Here is a 20,555-nt window from a genome sequence, read left to right on the forward strand (position 1 = left end):
GCATCTTTACCCGGCGGGGAGACGAGGAGGGAGAGAAATATGAAGTGTGATTTAACTGCAAGTCAGAACCTCGTCCCCACTGTGCCTGCTTTCCTGGCTTTGTCTCTTCCTCTCCATCTATTCCAGATGGGGACCAGGCAGCACTTTATATGCAGAGAGTCTGGCGCTCTGATTAATTATCCATTGAATGGGCGAGGACTGCTCAGACTGTGCTTACTCTTTCAACTGACCCTCTGTCTCTCTTTTTTTCTGTTTCTGTAGGTTCCTATATGTTAGTGAACTCCTCGCAGCACGGAGCTGGCCAGCGTTCACAGCTGCTACTGCGTCCCCTGAGCGAAAACGACACGCACTGCGTTCAGTTCAGCTATTTCCTGTACAGCCGCGATGGACACAGCCCAGGAGCGCTCAACGTGTACGTGAGGGTCAACGGTGGACCACAGGGCAATTCCATATGGAACATTTCTGGATCCAACGGCCAGGAGTGGCACCAGGTGGAGCTGGCCATCAGCACCTTTTGGCCTAGTGAATACCAGGTAAGAGAGATATCAACAAAATATCTGTAGAATTTATGACTGATTTACAGAGGATAAGAAATTATAGTCATTTTAGTCTCTGAGATGGGAGTAGCTACTTGATTTATGTGCTGACCATGGCCTTAGTCTAAACTTCAGGCTGGTTATAAGATCATCAGGCTTGTTATAAAATCATCAGGCTGGCTATAAAATAATCAGGTTGGTTATAAAATAATCAGACTGGTTATAAAATAATCAGACTGGTTATAAGATCATCAGGCTTGTTATAAAACCATCAGGCCTGGTTATAAGATCATCAGACTGGCTATAAAAGAATCAGGTTGGTTATAAAATAATCAGACTGGTTATAAGATCATCAGGCTTGTTATAAAACCATCAGGTGGCTTTTAAGATAATCAGACTGGCTATAAAATAATCAGGTTGGTTATAAAATAATCAGACTGGTTATAAGACCATCAGGCTGGTTATAAGATCATCAGTCTGGTTATAAGATCATCAGGCAGGTTATAAGATCATTAGGCTAGTTTTAAGATCATCAAGCAGGTTATAAGATCATCGAGCAGGTTATAAAATAAGCAGGCAGGTTATAAGATCATCAGGCAGGTTATAAGATCATCAGGCAGGTTATAAGATCATCAGGCTGGTTATACGGCCATCAGTCTGGTTATAAAATCATCAGGCAGGTATAAGATCATCAGTCTGGTTATAAGATCATCAGGCTGCTTATAAGATCATCAGGCTGGGTTTAAGATCATCAGGCTGGTCATAAAATATTCATGCTGCTTATAAGATCAGCAGGCTGCTTATAAGATCATCAGGCTGCTTATAAGATCATCAGACTGCTTATAAGATCATCTTTAAAGGTTTTTAGGATGGTAGTTCAGGGGAACTGTGGACTTTCACGATGACTGCCAAGAATCTGCAGAATCTGAAAGGAGAAGTTCGTTGTGGAATGGATACAGTTTTATGGAATGTTGGGGGTGAATCAAGGTGGGTTGTTTGTACTCGTTATCATGTTTCACTAAACTCTAAGTCCATTTCACACCGGATTTCTTATTAAAGTTGTGTTGAGTAGATGATGCAGTGTCCCACTTTGCAGCATCGGTTGCACAAACTTAATCTCTGAATCTGAATCTGAAGAAAAGCCTAATTGGAGTGGAACATCTTGTCACACAGATTGTCACCAACTTCCAGAGACAAGTGCCACGAACACATACAGTCAAAATGAAGTAAAATGTAAAAAAAAAAAAAAAATAATAAATCTTTGACAGCTGTGAAGCATGGGGGTGGATTTATGATGCATGTGTTTTTGACACCAGTAGCATTTGAAATATTGCATGGGTGGAGAGAAGGATGGATTCTGGAAAAAAAAAAAAAAAAAAAAAACATATCCTGAATGCAAATGTGAACTGAATCTGTTAAAAGACTGAAGATGATTTCTACAACAATCTAAGGGTGTATTATACAGTACACACACCTCTTTGCATTCAATGTGTTTTCCTACTTTTCATGATCGTCGCTGTCCAATGAAAAACACTTATCTCCAAAACAGCAACTTTACAGGAGAGAGAAAAAACCTTGCAAACTTTCAATGGAAGTCACTGTAAAAAGAGTTTATTTCAGGTTTTAAAGAGTTTCTATTGGTCCATTCATCAAGGAATTTTGGCACAGTGTAAGGGAAAGTTTGTCTGTTCAAATTATGTAGTAAACTAAAAATCGACAAAAATGGAGATAAGTGTTTTTCATTGGACAGCGATGATATGCAGAATTATTTATTAAACAAAAAGTGATGTTTTAGACTTTAGATTGTGTTGAGCAGCTACATTTATCTTTAAGGACAGATCTGCACACTCTTGGTATTTTAATCTCAGTGTCTTCATGAGGGAAAGTCACCTGGAATAGTTTTCTCAGCGTCTTGAAAGAATGAGTTTCTGGAGGTGCTGAACAATAGTTGCTGCTTTTCCTTCAAGCTGTGAAGCTTCAGCTCATCCCAAATGACCTCAAATCACCATCTCAGTTTATTACATAATTCCAAATGTGTGCCTTAATTGTTTTAATGTCTTTAATATTACAGTATTACAATGTAGAAAACGACAGGTACTGTATATTTCAAACCAGCATGGACTGATTTTAAAGATACAGTGCTCTCTAAAAGTATTGGAACAGTAAGGTAGATGCCATTCTTTCTGCTGTAGACTAAAAACATTTGAGTTTGATATTAAAAGATGCATATGAGACAAAGGGTCATCATTTCAGCCTTTATATCCAGGTATTTACATCTAGATCTGATGCACAGTTCAGAAAATAGCACCTTTTATCTGAATCCATCCATTTTTTTGTGAGCAAAAGTATTGGAACATGGGACTGTCAGATGTGTTTTGTTGCCCAAGTACGTCCTGATACATTATTTATTCAAACAATAAACAGAGCTGAATGTCTATGTTCAGTTAGGGTTCAAATTTGGGTTTTTCTAGGGCAGACTGTGCATTTATAGTCAGAGGAGTAACCAACATAAAAACCAGAAAGTTGACTCTGGGTGAAAAACAAGCAACTGTGAAGCTGAGAGAAGATGGAAAATCAATCAGAGCCATTAGAGCACAAATATTGTTCATAGCCAGAACAACAGTTTGGAATGTTCTGAAGAAGAAAGTCGTCACTGGTGTACTATATAACAGATGTCAAACAGGTAGATCATGGACAACTACAGCAGTTGATGACAGAAACAATGTAATTGCTTTAAAGAAAGACTCTACAACAACTGGTATTGACATCAGCAACATTAGCAACAACCTCCAGAGGGCAGGAGTGAAGGTATCATAATCTAGTGTTCACAGAAGAGTTTATGAACAAAAATACAAAGGCTTTACCACAGAGGCTTCAAAGACTATTAACAATAAGAATATGAAGGCCAGGTTGGAATTTGCCAAGTACAGAGACATGTCTATAGACTGATCATGGACTGATGAGACCAAGATTAACCTTTACAAAGGTGATAGAAAGGCTGGATGGAAAGTTTGGAGAAAGAAAGGATCTGACCATGATTCCAAACATACAAACTCATCTGTGAAACACAGTGGAGGTAGCTTGAGCTTGAGCTTGTATGGCTTCTTTTGGAACGGGCTGATTAATCTCCATTGGTTTAAAGTGAACTCAGAAGTCTACAGAAACATTTGGACTGTCAGTTTAAAGAAACTGATTGGGAGATCATTTATAATGAAGCAAATTCCAATATTTTAGCTCACAAGACAATTTTATTTTATTGTCAAACCCAAATGTTTTCAGTCTACAGCAGAAAGAATGGCATTGACCATAATGTTCCAATACTTTTGCAGAGGAATGTATAAATTGAAGTGCTGTAATCTATCAGAATTTGTTTTTGTTTGAGAAAATCCAAGAATTGATGCAAAAAAATCCAAGAATGTCAGAACAAAATGGGATAATATGGAAAATGATAATAAAGCTCTGGAGACTTTGACCTTTATTTGAATGCAGACAGTATGAACCCAATGTATATCATGTTTTGTCTGCTCAACTTTATATTATTTGTTAATACACATCCATTCCTGGATTTCAGGCCTGCGACACATTGCAAAAAAAAGTTGGCACAGTAACTCATGATGGTTTGGCAAATACCATCATATATCAAGCAGTGAAGTGTTTCAGGTCTTATTGTGTCCAATAGTTACTGGGGTTGTTCTAACGTGTGTAATATACCTTCTCTCTTTGCAGTGTGTGCAGCATGTGGTTCTACATTGTCTTGTTAACACTTTATACAACATGAACACATAATATGGAACAAATGTATCGTGGTAATTTTTATATCAAGCCATATCTCCCAGCTTTGTTTGATACTCTTTCCTGGTAATTAAGGTTCCATTACTCATTAGTGAATAATTTATCGTTTGTGAAGTCCTAAGTGCTCTCTGCGAGACACACTTTCCACACCCGCCGCTCTTTGCACACTCCTCGCTCTTTAAGTTGGCGTCTCTTCCCGAAGCAGCTGTGGGAGAAAGCTGGGTGCAGACTGGTGTCACCTCATTAAGGCCTGTGATTAATATCCCACCGTCACACAGTCGCTCCCAAAAAGCGCTAATGACTCTTACGCTGTGTGTGTGTGTGCTGTTGTTGTGTGTGTGCTGTTGTTGTGTGTGTGTTTGTGCATGCACGTGAGCAAGCAGTCACTCCACACTCAATTGACCTGGCTTGTGTGTAATCTGAGTGAAAGAAGCAGGGCAAACAGAAGAGCGTAATTCTTTACTTCATTTTCTCTCCCCCACAAACACTCTTTTGTGTCTATCACTCAATCCTCTCACAGTAAACACTAGTGTGATTCTGTTTTCTAAAGAATGAGGGTGATCAAGCTGAAAGTTAGTGAAGCTTGGAGGTGTAAATTGGGGTGGAAGGAGTTTTGAGTTTAAGTCTCAGTTTTAAGCAAAACTGCTTCTTCTGTGAAGATGATTCACTTAAACACGACACTCTTAGCTGTACCAAGACTTTTTAGGCTACTCTTGCTTGAGGAGATGTATAAAGTACAAAAGACTTAGAGTAAAAAAAAATAAAAAATCATTTTAAAATGTCTAGGTGTGGTCTCTAGTATGAAGGAATGCCATGTGAGCCAATTTTTTTGTGAGAAAAAAAAAAAAAAAAAAAACGAGCTCTGGTGTTTCTATTTAACCCTGCTTTAGTTCACTGAATTAGTGGTCTCTGAAGAAAGACAGTACTTTGCTTTTGCTCATGAATATTCAAACATATAAACATATCACCTCTGATTGGCTAACAGCACTGCAGCAGAGAACACCTACCTGCCTCCCCCCACAGTCAAGTCAATTTTACAGCTCTAAAACTCAAAGGACAAAATGTTTTCAGAGATACAGCCTTAGTTATAAAAATATAGCACTGAGTGGTATGAAAAGTTAACCCTTAAACCTCACTTAACGTCAGACTCTCTCGACCACTAGGCGAGAAATGTTATCAATGCTGCAGTGCTAGTGCAAATAGAGACTGCCCGTCGCAGACACCACTCTCCCCGCGGCCAAGTGACTCTCCGCAACCACACACCCAACCACCGCTCTCCCTGCAGCATTGGTAAAGTTTATTTCAGGTAAACTAACGCTACTAAACTCTTACCTCAGACTTGGTGATCAGGTGCTTGGGCAGTTTCACCACGTCGAAGCTCCGGAGTCCGCTCTGTATCATAAAATCTGACGTGAATGGCGCCCGCTTTGACTGGTGTTCTGTCGAGTTGTGCTGCCTTGTCAAACCGTGCCTCCCTAGTGTTTTTTTAAGGTCTCGATAAAACGCGGAATCAACCGGAGATCCGATTTAAATCTATAGTTACTTACACACGATAGATAACGCTAACTAAAAAAAGTAGATTTTAGTGGAAGGAGACCTTTAAGTATTGCCATTAGGTAATTCTAAAATGTAGTACTCAAAGTTCAAACTCAAACTCAAAATTTGTGTAGGACAATTGGATAGCCAAATTGGGAGAAAATGGGGAAAAATCTGAAATAAAATGATAAAAGAATGGAATGGAATATTTCCTTACTTTTGTATAAGTGTAACAACTAACAATGCACCAGCTAAAACATGTATCAGAATAAAAGTATTAAACTCATCCAAAATATACAGTGAGGTAAAAGTGGAAGCAGGAGAAAAAAACAATCCTCCAGTAAAGTACAGATACAGCATTTCACTACTTTATTTTAGTTTAAAATGTGAAACTCATATATTATATAGAAGTATTACAAACAGAGTGATCTATTTTAAATGTTTATTTATTTTTTTGTTGAAGATTATGGATTACAGCTAATAAAAAAAAACTAAAAAAACTAAAATCAGTGTATCAGAAGATTAGAATATTATATAAGACCAATTGGTACTTTTGGCAGTGTGGGCAGAGTGCCAAGTCCTGCTGGAAAATGAAATCCAGATCTCCATAAAAGTTGTCAGCAGAGGGAAGCATGAAGTGCTGTAAGATTTTCTGGGAAAACAAAACTGCACTGACTTTAGACTTGATATAAAACACAGTGGATCAACACCAGCAGATGACATGGATCTCCAAACCATCACTGATCATCAGTAAATTTTACATTTCATTTGTAAATCAAGGGATCAGAGTCTAGAGGAAGAGTGGAGAGACTGCTTGAGGTCTAGTGTAAAGTTTCCACAATCAGCGATATTTTAACAAAGACTCACAGTGTCATTAATACAATATATATATATATATATATATATATACGCTGTATTAATTTTAGCCCAAGCCCTACCACACAGCTAGTGCAAACAGTGAATCAGAAATCAAGTTGACCAGCTTAACAAAACCCTCTTAATGCTATATTCTGCTAGAGCCCGTAAGTAGGAGTGTAATTGGTGGAGTCAACATTTAATTAAGGGAAATACTGGCAATTTATTCCCCATGTTAATCACTGAGTAGGTGTATACTTATTAGGCACTAGGTAAACTGATTATCAGAAATAAGATCTTAATTGTTTGGATATGAATTAAAAAAAAGCTTCTTTGCTCCTTTCCTTTTACCTCCTTCTTATTTCCAGGGGTGTTCACATTGCTTTACAACACCCTACATGCTTTAACAAAGATACGCAGTGTCATTGAGGTAAAACACCAGAAAGTATTAGAGTGGTTAAAGCAGACTAGGGCACTATCTTTTGGGTAATCATCAGCCTGCTCAGTGTGGGTGAGTGAGTTAGTTAGTGAGTTAGTTAGTGAGTTACTTAGTTAGTTCGTTAGTTGGTTGGTTGGTTGGTTGGTTAGTTGGTTGGTTGGTTGGTTGGTTGGTTGGTTGGTTGGTTAGTTGGTTGGTTGGTTGGTTGGTTGGTTAGTTGGTTGGTTGGTTGGTTGGTTGGTTGGTTAGTTAGTTAGTTGGTTAGTTGGTTAGTTGTTTTGTTAGTTAATAATTGAGACCAGATCCAAGAAGTAAAGGTAGGAAAGCATATGGGAAACTGGCCAATCAACTCAGTCCTGTAGATTAACCAACAGGATTGTATGGGGAAAAAGCATAAAAAACAAAAGCAAATGCAAGACTGATGGAGTTGAGCCAGGACTAGCCTGCACACATGGTGAAGACTTTAATACTGTCTGTTAATGAGTGTCTGCAGCTGTGCACCATAGTTCCAACAGTTTAACAAGGGACTGCGGCTTCCTATGACCAAGTACCAAGAAGCCTCAAAAACTACACTCACACAGAGCTGCTATAATCCTTAATTCTATAGTATAATTAGTACATAGCTGATTGTTTTTTCCATACACATAAGCTAATATCATAGGCTTCTTTTTATTATTATTATCTTTTTTTTTTCTGATTGGTTCTTGTTGCACTGTAACAATCGGACCAGGTAGTTGGATGCAAAAGCAGAGAGCAAAAGCTTAGTCATAAACCAGGAAAATTGTCAAAAAACAATTAGTCAAGAAACTGACGCTCAATAAAGCCATTGAGTAGCAGTATCTCACTCGCTTGCAGTAAAAATTAGAAGTAGCTTTAATAATCAGAGCTAAACCAACAAACAGTACAAACCACAAACAAGACTGACCAAAACATCAGAGCCAAATCCTGTCCCTTACACTAGTTTTCTCACTAGTTTGGATAGTGTGGAGTTGTATTCGCTCTAGTATACTCTCGTAGAAAGGTAGGTTGGCGGTAGGTTTGACGTGAGTAATTTATGATGATGCTGTTATAATTCTCGTTGAGGCTGTTGGTTATGTAAGCGTATGGCAGGTAATTTGTGTGCTCTTTACTAGAAGCTCCTCGTGGGAGAACACACACACACACAGAGACACACACACTCCCTAACTCACACACACACACACACACACTCGCTAACTCACACGCTTGCACAGATTGCTTTGTTTGCACTGTAAAGTGCAGCCAGTGAGGCAGGTGAGCAGAGCAGATGAGAGTACAGGAAGTGGATAGAGTAGTGGCTGTGTCTCTGTGTCTCTGGGATGGTTGGGGCTGGTGGCATGGAACGCAGCTCAAGGCCATGGATCTGTTTCCACATTCGCGTTCCACATGCTTATCTCTCTCGCCCCTGCTCTCCTTATCATCCCTCTTTTTTTGTCTCTTTCTCTTCTTGGGAATAAAAGAGATTTGCATCCATGTTTGAGCTAGCCAACAGCTTCACTAGGCAATAAACAGTACCGTGCACAGTCTGCACTGCCTTGCTTTCTCTTTTCTTTTTCTTTTCTTTTTCCGTCTCCTAATCTCCCTCTCTCTCTTTGTCTCTCTCTCTTTCTCTTTCTGTTTTATTCTCATTGTTCTGGCCTCTAGAGCTCCATAAAGTGCTCGAGCCCAAATCTCCTCCAATCCTTCAGATAAACATCAATTCGCCCAAAATTCTGCCAACCCATGCTTCCCCCGGGGACATGCTGGACACTGCGGAGAGAGACATACAAACAGAGAAAGAGAGATTGAGAAAAAGAGAGAGAGAGAGAGAAGTGGGAGAGTAGGCAGCAGGGATGAGATCAGTGCCTAAGCCCACAGGGTGTGACAGCTTGTGTTGGAGATTCTACACTCGCCCCGCACCTAATCCTACCTGCTGTACGGCGGCCGCTCGGGAAGCCCTCGCCCGCTTGATTCGCTGCCACAAGCCCGTCAGTCCCCTTTTCTCAGCTTGCTGGATGCCTCAGATCACTGCTAATATTAACAGCTAGTCAGGTAGGGCTGGAAAAAAAGGCTACCCCCCCCCCCCCCCCCCCCCCTGTGCTCCCCCTTTACTGTCTGTTTGTGCCGAGACTAGGAAATATTCAGTGTATCAAGACAGTTTGACACAATTCCATTTAGTTGTTTTTTTTATCACAATTGGGAATGTAACACTGACATGCCAGAAGGCATTAGACAGCAGCATGCCAATTGTTTTTGAAGTTTTATCTTAGGTCATGGATTACACCTTATCCTTTAAGTATAAGTTGTGAGGTGTTATCTTGTGAGTGTGGTTGAACACTGGCCATTGTGCTCATGCTCATTCTAAGCAAGGTGGCGCGAATTAATGTGAGTTATCGTGAGTTATCATGAGGTTCAACATGGATGGGACATTCCATTTAAAACGTCGTTTTAAAAAAAACAGTTGCTATGATTCTCACTCGTCCAGAATTTTGCTCTACAAGGTTCCCAAGATTAGTTTAGAACTGAGCAGGAAAGCTTTCTCCTATTTCGTTCCATGGTCTTGGAATAACCTTCAAAACAAATTTCAGCTTCATGAGTTGGTTTCCTTAAGTGAGTTTAAAACCTTGGTGAAGAGTTCTGTGATGGAAACATGCAATTGCTACTCTTAAATGTATTCTCTGTCTGTTTTGTACTTTCATGTTGGTTTTCTGTAACTGGAAATGGTGTGCCAACTTGGCCAGGTCTCCCTCGAAAAAGAGATTTCGATCTCAAGGGATTAGTAATATAATAATAAAAAAAAAAAAAAACACCCACAGTGGATGACGCAGTTGGCGCAAATGATTGTGAGAGATGCTATCTGGCTATAATTGTCCATGCCTACAGACTCAATGCAGGAGACCTACTATCTTACAGGTCAGTGCACTGTAATTTAGCTGTTTCCATTATGGGACAAGACCATTTTTATGGGACATGATACTAGTTCCCGTTCTGTGACATAGCAGCACCACATACAATACCAAACCACTTCCATAATGGTGTAGTTACTGTCCCTTTCCCTGTTCAGGTAATATCTAAAATATTAACCCAATAACCACATAATATTACAACATTTTCATTGGTCCTTATGTAGTCCAATCAACGAATGAGTGAAATATAAATATTTTCCTTTTTTGAATAAGTAATTCATGGAACTGATTGGTTTTGCTTACTGTCGCTGAGTGATGTTACACTAGTAGGGGTCGTGTAATTACTTAACAACTTAAAGGCTCATTTACAGCATCGTGTCGATGAGGAGGGGGGGGGGGACCAAGGACCACCCTCACACCACTCCACAGCCCAGCTCACTGTGGCCGAGCAAAATAGTGTGTTTCTCTTTCTGTTGCTTTGCGATGACCAGGCCAGTGGTGATGCACCTATCCACGGAAGCCTTGTCACAGTGGTGGAGAATGCGGGTTCTTGCCTTTACGAATGGAGTTGGAATGGAGGTGGTCTGGTAGGAAGTAAGCGATGGAGCGGAGTGCAGCACAGGGATTCTCCACCCAAAGTAGCAGTAACTTCAGCATGCTCTCTCTCCAGCGATGGGCTTCCAGGGTCCCCTCCTGCCCGCCTTCCTCCGGACATGAATGCAGGGACAGTTTCCAGGAATTGGTAGGAATTGGTAAACAACCTGGTCTGGCTGCAACCGTCTTCCTGACTGCAAGGCTACTGGTCATGCCCCATCCCTAGGCCGTCAAGTTTAGTGGAATATATTTTCACTTTATATTCCAAAATATCCATTTCAAACCATGTAATAGTGAGTTATCACATACTCTGTACCCTTTATATTTGAAAGGATCTTAAGCAATACCTTCACAAGAGAGCAATTCACAGTCAACTATTTCTGACAGCTGAAAAAAGAATAAAAAAAAGTTTTCCTAGAAGTTTCTTTTCTGCTAGAATTTCATCTTTGTTGTGTCCAAAAAAAGCAGTGTTCCTGTTTTTTTCCTTAAACTTTTAAACTTTGTCTCCACTGCCCCCATCGTTTCCACTGGTACTGCTCCATTCTTTCCGTATTTGTAAGCTTTCAGAGCTAAATAATGCAGAGTAGACCCAGAAGGCTCCACCTGTGTCCATATTTAAGACTCAGCATGAATAAGCCTTAAGGCTGTGTCAGTTAAAATCCAGAACCAGCTATGAACCAGCAGGAACTCCATGCCCGATTTCCAAAAAAGTAAAAGGTGTTGACTCACCCAATATTATAGTATTTATCATTCTATTTGAATGAAAGATTAATCAGTTATTGCTGTAGAACAGCAGTATAGAATTATAATTGAATGCAGGCAGATCCTTTACACCACCACCAATCATTACCCTGTTCCAGCCTGAAGGACAAAATGCTGAATCATGTAGTAAAAATGCAGCGGCAAAGACGACGGGTAAAAAAAAAATCAGCATGAATTCTGTGCATGGACATATTTACTCACAGTCAGAGCCGAGGAACTGAACAAGTGCCTGGAACAAAGAAACCTAGAAGGACAACAGAAAGCAGAGACTGGGAGAAAGAAAGGCAGAGAGATGGGGAAATGGTTCAGGGAGGGAGCGATAGCTAAGTGGATGAGCAAACATGATAAAAAAAAGTAAAAAAAAAACGGAGAGACGCACACCGACTACTTGTCCATACAGGAAAAAAAAAAATGCTGCATCGAATGCGCTTGTTTCAGATGCGTACATCATTTCCACATGAATAAAATATATTACATCAACACAATCATCGCTGAAAGACTACATTCTGCCCATTCTGTAATGTTTTATTCATGCGGATCTGCTGTACACATTTGAAGCAAGTACATTCACTGCATTACTGTTCAGTGTAAAGCGTCTCAAACAATATAGACGGATAGTATATATTCACATGGACAGTGTAGGGGTTTCATTCTCTGTGCATTTTGAGAGATTTTCTAAATATTGTGTAAACCAGTGGTGTAATGATCAGTGTCCGTTTTCCTCACTTCCCATCTTTTTCATTTAACCAAAGTTTTACAAGTTTGTTAAAAATGTGTGAAAAGTTTATGCTAAGACTATGCTAGTTACCGTATATATTGTAGTATTGACTCTAGATTTGGACTGATCTTTGTATATGATGTCTTATAGAAGAAGAGGAAGCCATAGTAGTGGTGGTTTAGTGGTTAGTACCTGGGTATTGATAACAGGATTGTGGGTTTGATACTCAAGTTTGGGAAGCCGCCAGCGTAGGGTGCGCTGCTGGAATTTAACGGAGTCGGACATGAGTTTGGAAGCTCCTGCTAATTTCGATTCAAAATGTATTTTTGGTTATCTATTTAGTTTTACCTTACTCCATATTTTTGTTCTTTTTTTGGACATCTAATGCCAAGCTCAGACTACACAACATTTTTGTCCCTCATGATGTTCACTATGTCAGATTAAGCAGTTATCTTTGTTTCGTGTCATACTCGGGGAACTCGGGCAACACTACACGTTAGTCACCGACCAATCCTCGTCCACGTCTTGCGTGAGTTCGTAGCTCATTGCGGGGGAGGAGCATAGTATCTGACAATCATGGCTACAGATAAGCATTGCGTGATGGTAGCGCTTTTGAGCTCAGAAAAACACAAAAAAAAGTGAAAGAAGGAACTGTGTGCTCGTTCATGTGTGACCCAAAGAGGACATCACAGGCATTGTGTAATTTACGTTCAGTGCTCTACAGAATGCTCTGTCTTCCTATTGGTCAGCGTCAGGGAGCACGTCGCAGAGCATGTCAAACTAGGTGATAAAACACAAACAATTCTAACATGCTAGTCTTTTCGTCTGATGCTCGTGTTGCTTGTGACACTGAAATTCCGATCGGACGCAGGGACTTTCTCAGCTCCAACAAAATCGGGTAAAAATATGGATAAATTTGTGTAGTCTGATCCGGGCATTACCCTGGAAATGTCTGGAAAGAACTCTAAAACTCAAGTAAAATTGGTCTACATTCTGCAACCACACCCCTGAGTGAGCTGTTGGCTCCTACAAAGGCTGCCTCTATGAGCGCTAACCTTGACAACATTGCCGCCCTCAAGCTTGAGCTGCTGACCTCACTAAGGAAAGTTCCTTTTATTTAATTTCATTTATTAGTTTATTTCACATTTTCTTCCCAATTTACACGGCCAATTACCTAAACCCACTGATTAAAACACTTAATCACTAGTGATGCCCCAACACCAGGAGGGTGAAGACTAACACATGCTTCCTCTGATACATGTGAAGTCAGTCACCGCTTCTTTTTTCGAGCTGCGGCTGATGCAGCATTGCTGAGTAGCATCACAGCGCTCTCGGAGGAAAGCGCAGGGACTCGGTTCAGATACATTAGCTCACAGACGTCCTGTGCTGATCAATATCACCGTTTAGAGTGATGTGGGGAGGAAATTGCGCCTCCTACCTACCCAGAGAGAGCAAGGACAATAGTGCTGTCTCAGCACTCCGGTAGCTGATGGCAAACTACATGAACAGGATTCAAACCGGCGATCTCCTGATCATAGTGGCAGCGTTTTTGCCCACTGGACCACTTGGAGCCCCATGATACTCTCATGGACATTTTGTCTAGTATTGAGCTCAACCTGTTCAAAGTGGTGAAGACAAAGCTGTCGAATCATAAAGCTGCTTCCGATGCTACCGTGTCTAAGCTAAAAGGTTCACAGCTAACGTAGCCAAGCTGGAAAACAAATGTTAAGACGTGGAGTCCAGATCATGGCGTAAAAACACTAGAAAATAGTGGGGTTACCAGAGTATATGGCACGTTTACCACTGTTGCTGTAGCCTCTTTACAGAAGGAAGCATTCAGTCTGGTAAAGGAGCTAATTTTGGACCTATCCAAATGGATTCTCCAACCTAAACCCACCAAGCCTGGTGATCATCCATGCACCATTGACTGCAGATTTCATTATCATTATGATACGCTAGAGAGCTCCGACAGATTCAAATCAGAGACTTGGCCATCTCAGTCTTCCCCGACCAAACTGCCAAGATAGCACGGGTTGCATTCAACCGGGTCCGGCGCCAGCTTCATGGAATTGATGATGCTCGGTATGTTCTGATTCAGCCAGGAGTCCAAAGCTTTCTCAGAAGAGCTTCTCAGATTTGTTCTTATAATTGCATAGAGAGTGAGGATTCACTAGTCTTAATTATCTACCTGTGCTGTATTAGATGCGTTTTCTGGTTTGTTGCACTAAATAGAGAAGCTGCCAGTGTTTGGCTTTAACCCTTAATGATTATCTGATCATTCAGTGCATGATGTATTAGATATATTAACTGGTAATTGACCAGTGATATTTTTTTATGAGAAATGTCTGTATGAGTAATCGACAGCAGAGGACTTGTGGGTAATATGACTGGGTCTGAGCATCTCTAAACTGATTCTGAGACCTATAGTGTACTCTTGGGTACCCAGTACCAGTAGTGGTCAGGTGTTGGATGCCCTGGGTTTATCAAGCCAACTAGAGATGTACAGATTAGTATGTCAACCCTTTGGTTAACTCTGCTATTGTCAATACTGCCATATTCACATTGTTATGCAGATTTGGTGAATTATCATTGGGCAAAACTTGTGTAAAAACACTCACTGCATGAATTTCTGAATGTCTGCACTGCTAAACTCAATGTTTATAGTTATGTTTGCTGGTTCCCCTGTGTTCTGATATACTAAACTTGACTGAGTGATGTGCTCCTGAGAGGGGTATCCAGTTAATCATATTAAAAGGCTTTTTACTCTACTTCCACGTATCTTATGATTAATGAGTTGTCCAGACTGGCATAATTACATATCTTACAATACAACCAGTAATACAGCTCTGGGAAAAAAAAGAGGCCACTTTAGTTTCTGAATCAGTTTCTCTGATGTTGCTGTTTATAGGTATATGTTTGAGTAAAATAAACATTGTTGTTTTATTCTAAAAGCTAAGGCAACATTTCTCCCAAATAAAAAAAAAGATTGTCATTTAGAGCATTTTCATTTGCAGAAAATGAGAAATGGCTGAAATAACAAAAAAGATGCAGAGCTTTCAGACCTCGAATAATGCAAAGAAAACAACAAGTTCATATTCATAAAGTTTAAGAGTTCACAAATCAATATTTGGTGGAATAACCCTGGTTTTAAATAAAACTTGGCATGTTCTCCTCCACCAGTCTTACATACTCCTTTTGGATAACTTTATACCGCCACTCCTGGTGCAAACATTCAAGCAGTTGAGTTTGGTTTGATGGCTTGTGTTCATCCGTCTTCCTCTTGATTATATTCCAGAGGTTTTCAATTTGGTAAAATCAAAGAAACTCATTATTTTTAAGTGGTCTCTTATTTATTTCCAGAGCTGTTTGTATGGTGGCATCACCTTGCAGCTTCTTGGACCTCCTGCTTTGGTAATGTCTTTGATCATAACAAATAAAATATGGCCCTAAGTAGGGGTGTGCCATATAGTATTTTACGCAGTAATATCGCCAACATTTTTAAATATCGTACACAATATTATACCCTGAAATATTGTGTCATATCACCCACCACTAATTATCACATTAGAGTTCTATGTTTTTTTTTTTAGCTAAAGAAAAATTCACACTGTTCTCGTTCACATTATATATCTGCTGGAGACAGATTATATCTGTCCAGGATCATTTATTTTACTTTAATCCGGAAAATATGGAGATTTAGAGTGCATGATTAGTATCATGACATATCATTGACTTCTGTTACAAATCTAATGAAAGTCTTGTATTTTTTAATGTCTCAGGTAGGGGTGTGCAATATCGTATTGTATGCACTAATAAAAATATATATTTTTATTTTGTTGCAGTCCATTTTTTTTTTTTTTTTAATATTTAGTTTTCAAGTCAGATTTTTGTCATATTGCCAAGAGTATCAATACCGCGAAAATACCATAAAATATCGTAATATTACTTTAGGGCCATATCGCCCACTCCTAGCCCTAAGACTAAAACTAAATAAAAAATGACCTGTTAAAATGAATGATGTTCTTTATGGTGGTAGATCTCTAGGAACAGGACTGGACATCTCGGAATCATCACAATGACAATAAGATGAGCTGCTTTCACGTGAAAACTGCTGGCAAGCAAACTTCTTCTTTTCTCTAAATATGATCTAACCTTGACACATCCTATTATTCACAGCAGCCACACAGATCTTGGTTTGTTCTAGTAAAAAAGCTACACAATGTTTAAGGGTTCCTGAGGTTGCAACAGGCAAGCAGCCGTCGGCTTTATTCTGAGCGATGCTTACCTGTCAGAAAATTATCGATGTTTCTTAGGTTTTTACCGTTATCGTCCCGGAATCTCAGCTTTTCCAAAAGCCAAAAGTGGCCATGATTCATGGGAAAGCTCACCATCTATGGCTTTCTCCACTCATGCAATTTTCTTGGATATTTTTCTCTTTTTCATCAGTGTCCTTTCACTCTACAACCCTCCATCTCCTCCAACCTTCCATTACAATCATCTATTCGCCCTATACCAATTTTCCACTTAGACTACACTGTCTACACTGGGTTGCCAGTCTACCTTATAGCTACCCTCAACTGACTAGCAAACCAGAAACACTTGCTACAGTATATACAGTAGGTGCACTTTGTAGGTTAACAGTTAATGACTGGAGCTTATCTGCTGCTGCCCAGTAGCTTATCAGCTGCCCAGTACCCCGGCCATCAGTGGAGCGTATAGTTTTAGACCACCACTGTTATTATTTGAGGGGTGGACCAATCCAATCTCAGCACAGCAGTGCCCGACTCCAGCATGGACGTGGCGAGGCAGTGTGCTGGGCACTGATATGAGTGTATCAGGCAGGCACAGCGGAAAATGGAAAAAAAAAAACAAGCAAGAAAAAATAGACAATTTGCATAAGAGAGTAATCCTCTGGCCCCATTGTCAGTGGTCAATTTCTGGATATTTTTAGCTGATGGATAATTGTTATGTGTGTAAAATCTCTACACTATACAAAGACCTATACGTGTACTGTATATAACAGTGCCACATACTACTACATTGTCACTATGTATGCATGCTATGCATGCACTATGCATGCAGTGCTGTGGAAACGTATTTGCCCCCTACAGATTTCTTTTGTTTTTCCCTTTTTTTATCATACTTACATTTTTCAGATTATTAAACACGTTTTGGTACCACTTCAAAATAAGACTACCTTTATAAAGTGTTTATAAATGGTTTACAATTAGTTCATTAATGGTTCCTGGTTACAATTAGGTTCTAAATGCCTTAAAAATGATTAATAATCAGTTATAACACATACGTAGAAAGGGCAACAATATAGATGACCTGTTGTTTGCCAAATAGTGAACCCACAGCCATCTATATTGTTGCCCTTTCTACGTAGGTGTTATAACTGATTATTAATGATTTTTAAGGCGTTAAAAATATAACCTGAGTAAAAACAAACAAAAAAAAAAACACTTTTTAAATGATATTTTCATGTATTAATGGGAAATGAATTTATCCAAACCTACCTGGTCATATGTTAAAAAGTGTTTGCCCCCTACATCTAATAACTTAGTTGTGCCACCCTTGGCAGCAACAACTGCAATCAAGCTTTACTGATAACTGACAATTAAATCTCGGTGGAGAAATTTAGTTTCACTCTTCTTTACAGAATTGTTTTAATTCAGCCACAATAGAGGTTTTTGAACATGAACATCCTGTTTAAGATCATCACAGCATCTCAATCAGACTTTGATTCGTTTTTTTTTTGTATTATTATTTGTATTATTATTTGTATTAGACCTGCTGGTGTGTTTTGCATCATTGTCCTGTTGCAGAACCCAAGTACGCCTAAGCTTGAGGTCAAAAACCGATGGGCTGAATTCTATAATTATACTTAAGAGCATTAAAAGTGTGTTCAAGTTAGGTAAAGAATACTAAAAGAGTGTACTTCATGAAAACTTCACTTTTTTATGCTAGTGTTTTTACTTGTTTCATCGTTTCTTTGTATGTTTAGTTTTTTTATGTTATTTTCATATGCGTTACTTGATCTTGTGTTACTTGATATGTGTGATTTGTGTTACTTTCGTATGTGTTACTTGGAATGTGTTACTTGATCTTATTGTACAGCACTTTGATCGGCACCCCTTGTTTTAGATATTTTTAAATATTTTTGTTCTTGGTTCTTTTGTGACCTCCTGGATGAGTTGTCCATGCCCTTTTGGAGTAATTTCTGTAGGCCAGCCACTCCTGGGAAGGTTCACCAGTATTCCACGTTTTCTCCATTTGTGTATAATAGCTTTAGAAATGACTTTTTAACCATTTCCAGTCTGATAGATAATCAGTGACTTTGTTTTCTCATGTGTTTTTTCTTCAGTTAGTAGCATGATGTGTTGTTTTTGAGATCTTTTATCTGCTTCATGTTGTCCAAATAGTTCTATTTAAATTGTTCCTCGATTCTACAGGTCTAGTAGTAAACAGACCTGATTGTAGAAAGTGAAATTAGCTTCAGCTTTCCAAAAACACATTGGGCCAGATTGGTTTGGATAGCTTTTTTTTACCTTAACAAATTAAATCATCATTTTAAAACAGCTTTTTGCATTTACTCAGGTTATCTTAGCTTGATATAAAAAAAATTAAGTGATGATAAAAAAGCAAAAACAAGCTGGAACAAATACTTTTTTTTTTATCCGTCCATGTGCAAGCTCTATTTGTAGTTCTAGAATTACAGACTGTACTCCTGTACATTTTTCTCTGCATGCTTTATTATCCTGAGTGGCTCAGACACAGCAGTGCTGCTGGAGTCATTACTGGACTGAGAACAGTCTATCAACCAGAAATGAGTCATAATGTGAACTCAAAGTATCTAAATAATAATAATCCGTGTACTGACCCTGTGGTAGTCCCTTTCCTCTCATTTATGAATGAACTATCTATGGCAGGCTGATAGATAGATTGTGCAACACCAGATGGACTACAGTAATTATAACCCCTACTGTGTGCTCCTGTATGCTACAGTGCTATTAAAAGTGTTGCCCGTTGCCCAGTTTTGTGTTTGTGTCAGATTGTCCAAACTAATTTAAAGCGACAGTCTGTATATTTTGGTGATTTAAAGGGATTTAGAAACCTCACCCATGTTTTATGAGCTTGACCTGTTAATATTTTGACCTTTTAAGATTTACCACAGCATATCAATGGAATCCCAATCATGATTTTAACTTGGTCCGTCCAAAACATTAGACACATTGCAAGAAAAAGTGTATAAACCCTTTGGGATTACTTGGATTTCTGCATAAATTGGTCATTAATTGTGTTCTAATCTTCATCTAAGTCACAATAATAGACAAACACAGTCTGCTTAAACTAATATCACACAAAAAAATATATATTTGCATGGTTTTATTGAACAAAACATGTTAAAATTCACAGTGCATGGTGGAAAAAGTATGTGAACCTTTGGATTTAATAACTGGTTGATCCTCCTTTGGCAGCAAAAACCTCAACCAAACGTTTCCTGTAGTTGCAGATCAGACCTGCATAACAGTCAGGAGGAGTTTTGGATCATTCCTCTTCATAAACCTGTTTCAGTTCAGTAGTTAATATTCTTGAGATATCTGATGTGAATCTCTCTCTCTTGGGATCTCAATTGAGTTCAGGAGGTCAGGACTCTTCAGAAGGTGTATTTTCTTCAGTTGAAGTCACTCGGTTGTTGATATACTTCTATGTTTTGGGCCGTTGTTCTGTTGCATCATCCATCCTCTGTTGAGCTTCAGTTAGAGGACAGATGGTCTTCAGTTTTCCTGCAAAATGTCTTAGAAAACTTGGTAAACTCTTTTTTCTGTTGATGACGGCAATCCGTCCAGACCCTGATGCAGCAAAGCATCCCCAACCATGATGCCCTCTCCACCATGTTTCACAGTTGGGATGAGGTTTTGATGATGGTGTGCTGTGCCTTTTTTCTCCACACATTTTTCTCCACACACTCCAAACAATTTTTGATTTTTGGTTTCATCACTCTACAATAAATTTAGCCAGTACTGCTGTGAAACATCCAGATGCTTTTTAGCAAACTTCAAAAGTGCAGCAATTTTTTTTTTGGACAGCAGTGGTGTCCTCCGTGGTGTCCTCCCATGAACTCTCACGTTCTTGTTTCCTTTTTGTAGATTTGAGATTTGTAAACAAAAATGTCAGCATGTGCCAGAGATCTTGTGATTGAAGTCTTCAGCTGACACTGTAGGATTCTTCCTCACCTTATTGATCATTCTGCGCTGTGCTCTTGCAGTCATCTTTACAGGACGACCACGCCTAGATTAGCGAGAGTAGCAACAGTGCTCAACTTTCTCTTGCGACTTATATGAAGATCACAACACATTTAATGACCAATTCATGCAGAATTCCAAGTAATCCAAGTAATCCCAAAGGGTGCACAT

At 39.2% G+C, this 20,555-nt stretch overlaps 1 protein-coding gene across 5 annotated transcripts in view; it reads left to right on the plus strand.

The window, feature by feature from the left end:
• ptprua (protein tyrosine phosphatase receptor type Ua) overlaps nucleotides 1-20,555 on the plus strand; it is a 558,925-nt gene that overhangs the window by 271,073 nt on the left and 267,297 nt on the right. For all 5 annotated transcript variants that reach the window (XM_049476164.1, XM_022682961.2, XM_022682962.2 and 2 more), the window contains exon 3: nucleotides 262-533. In XM_049476164.1, the coding sequence (XP_049332121.1) occupies nucleotides 262-533 (272 nt within the window). The remainder of the gene's footprint in view (nucleotides 1-261; nucleotides 534-20,555) is intronic.

This window comes from Astyanax mexicanus, chromosome 3, assembly GCF_023375975.1.
Source record: "Astyanax mexicanus isolate ESR-SI-001 chromosome 3, AstMex3_surface, whole genome shotgun sequence".
Lineage (NCBI taxonomy): Eukaryota > Metazoa > Chordata > Actinopteri > Characiformes > Acestrorhamphidae > Astyanax > Astyanax mexicanus.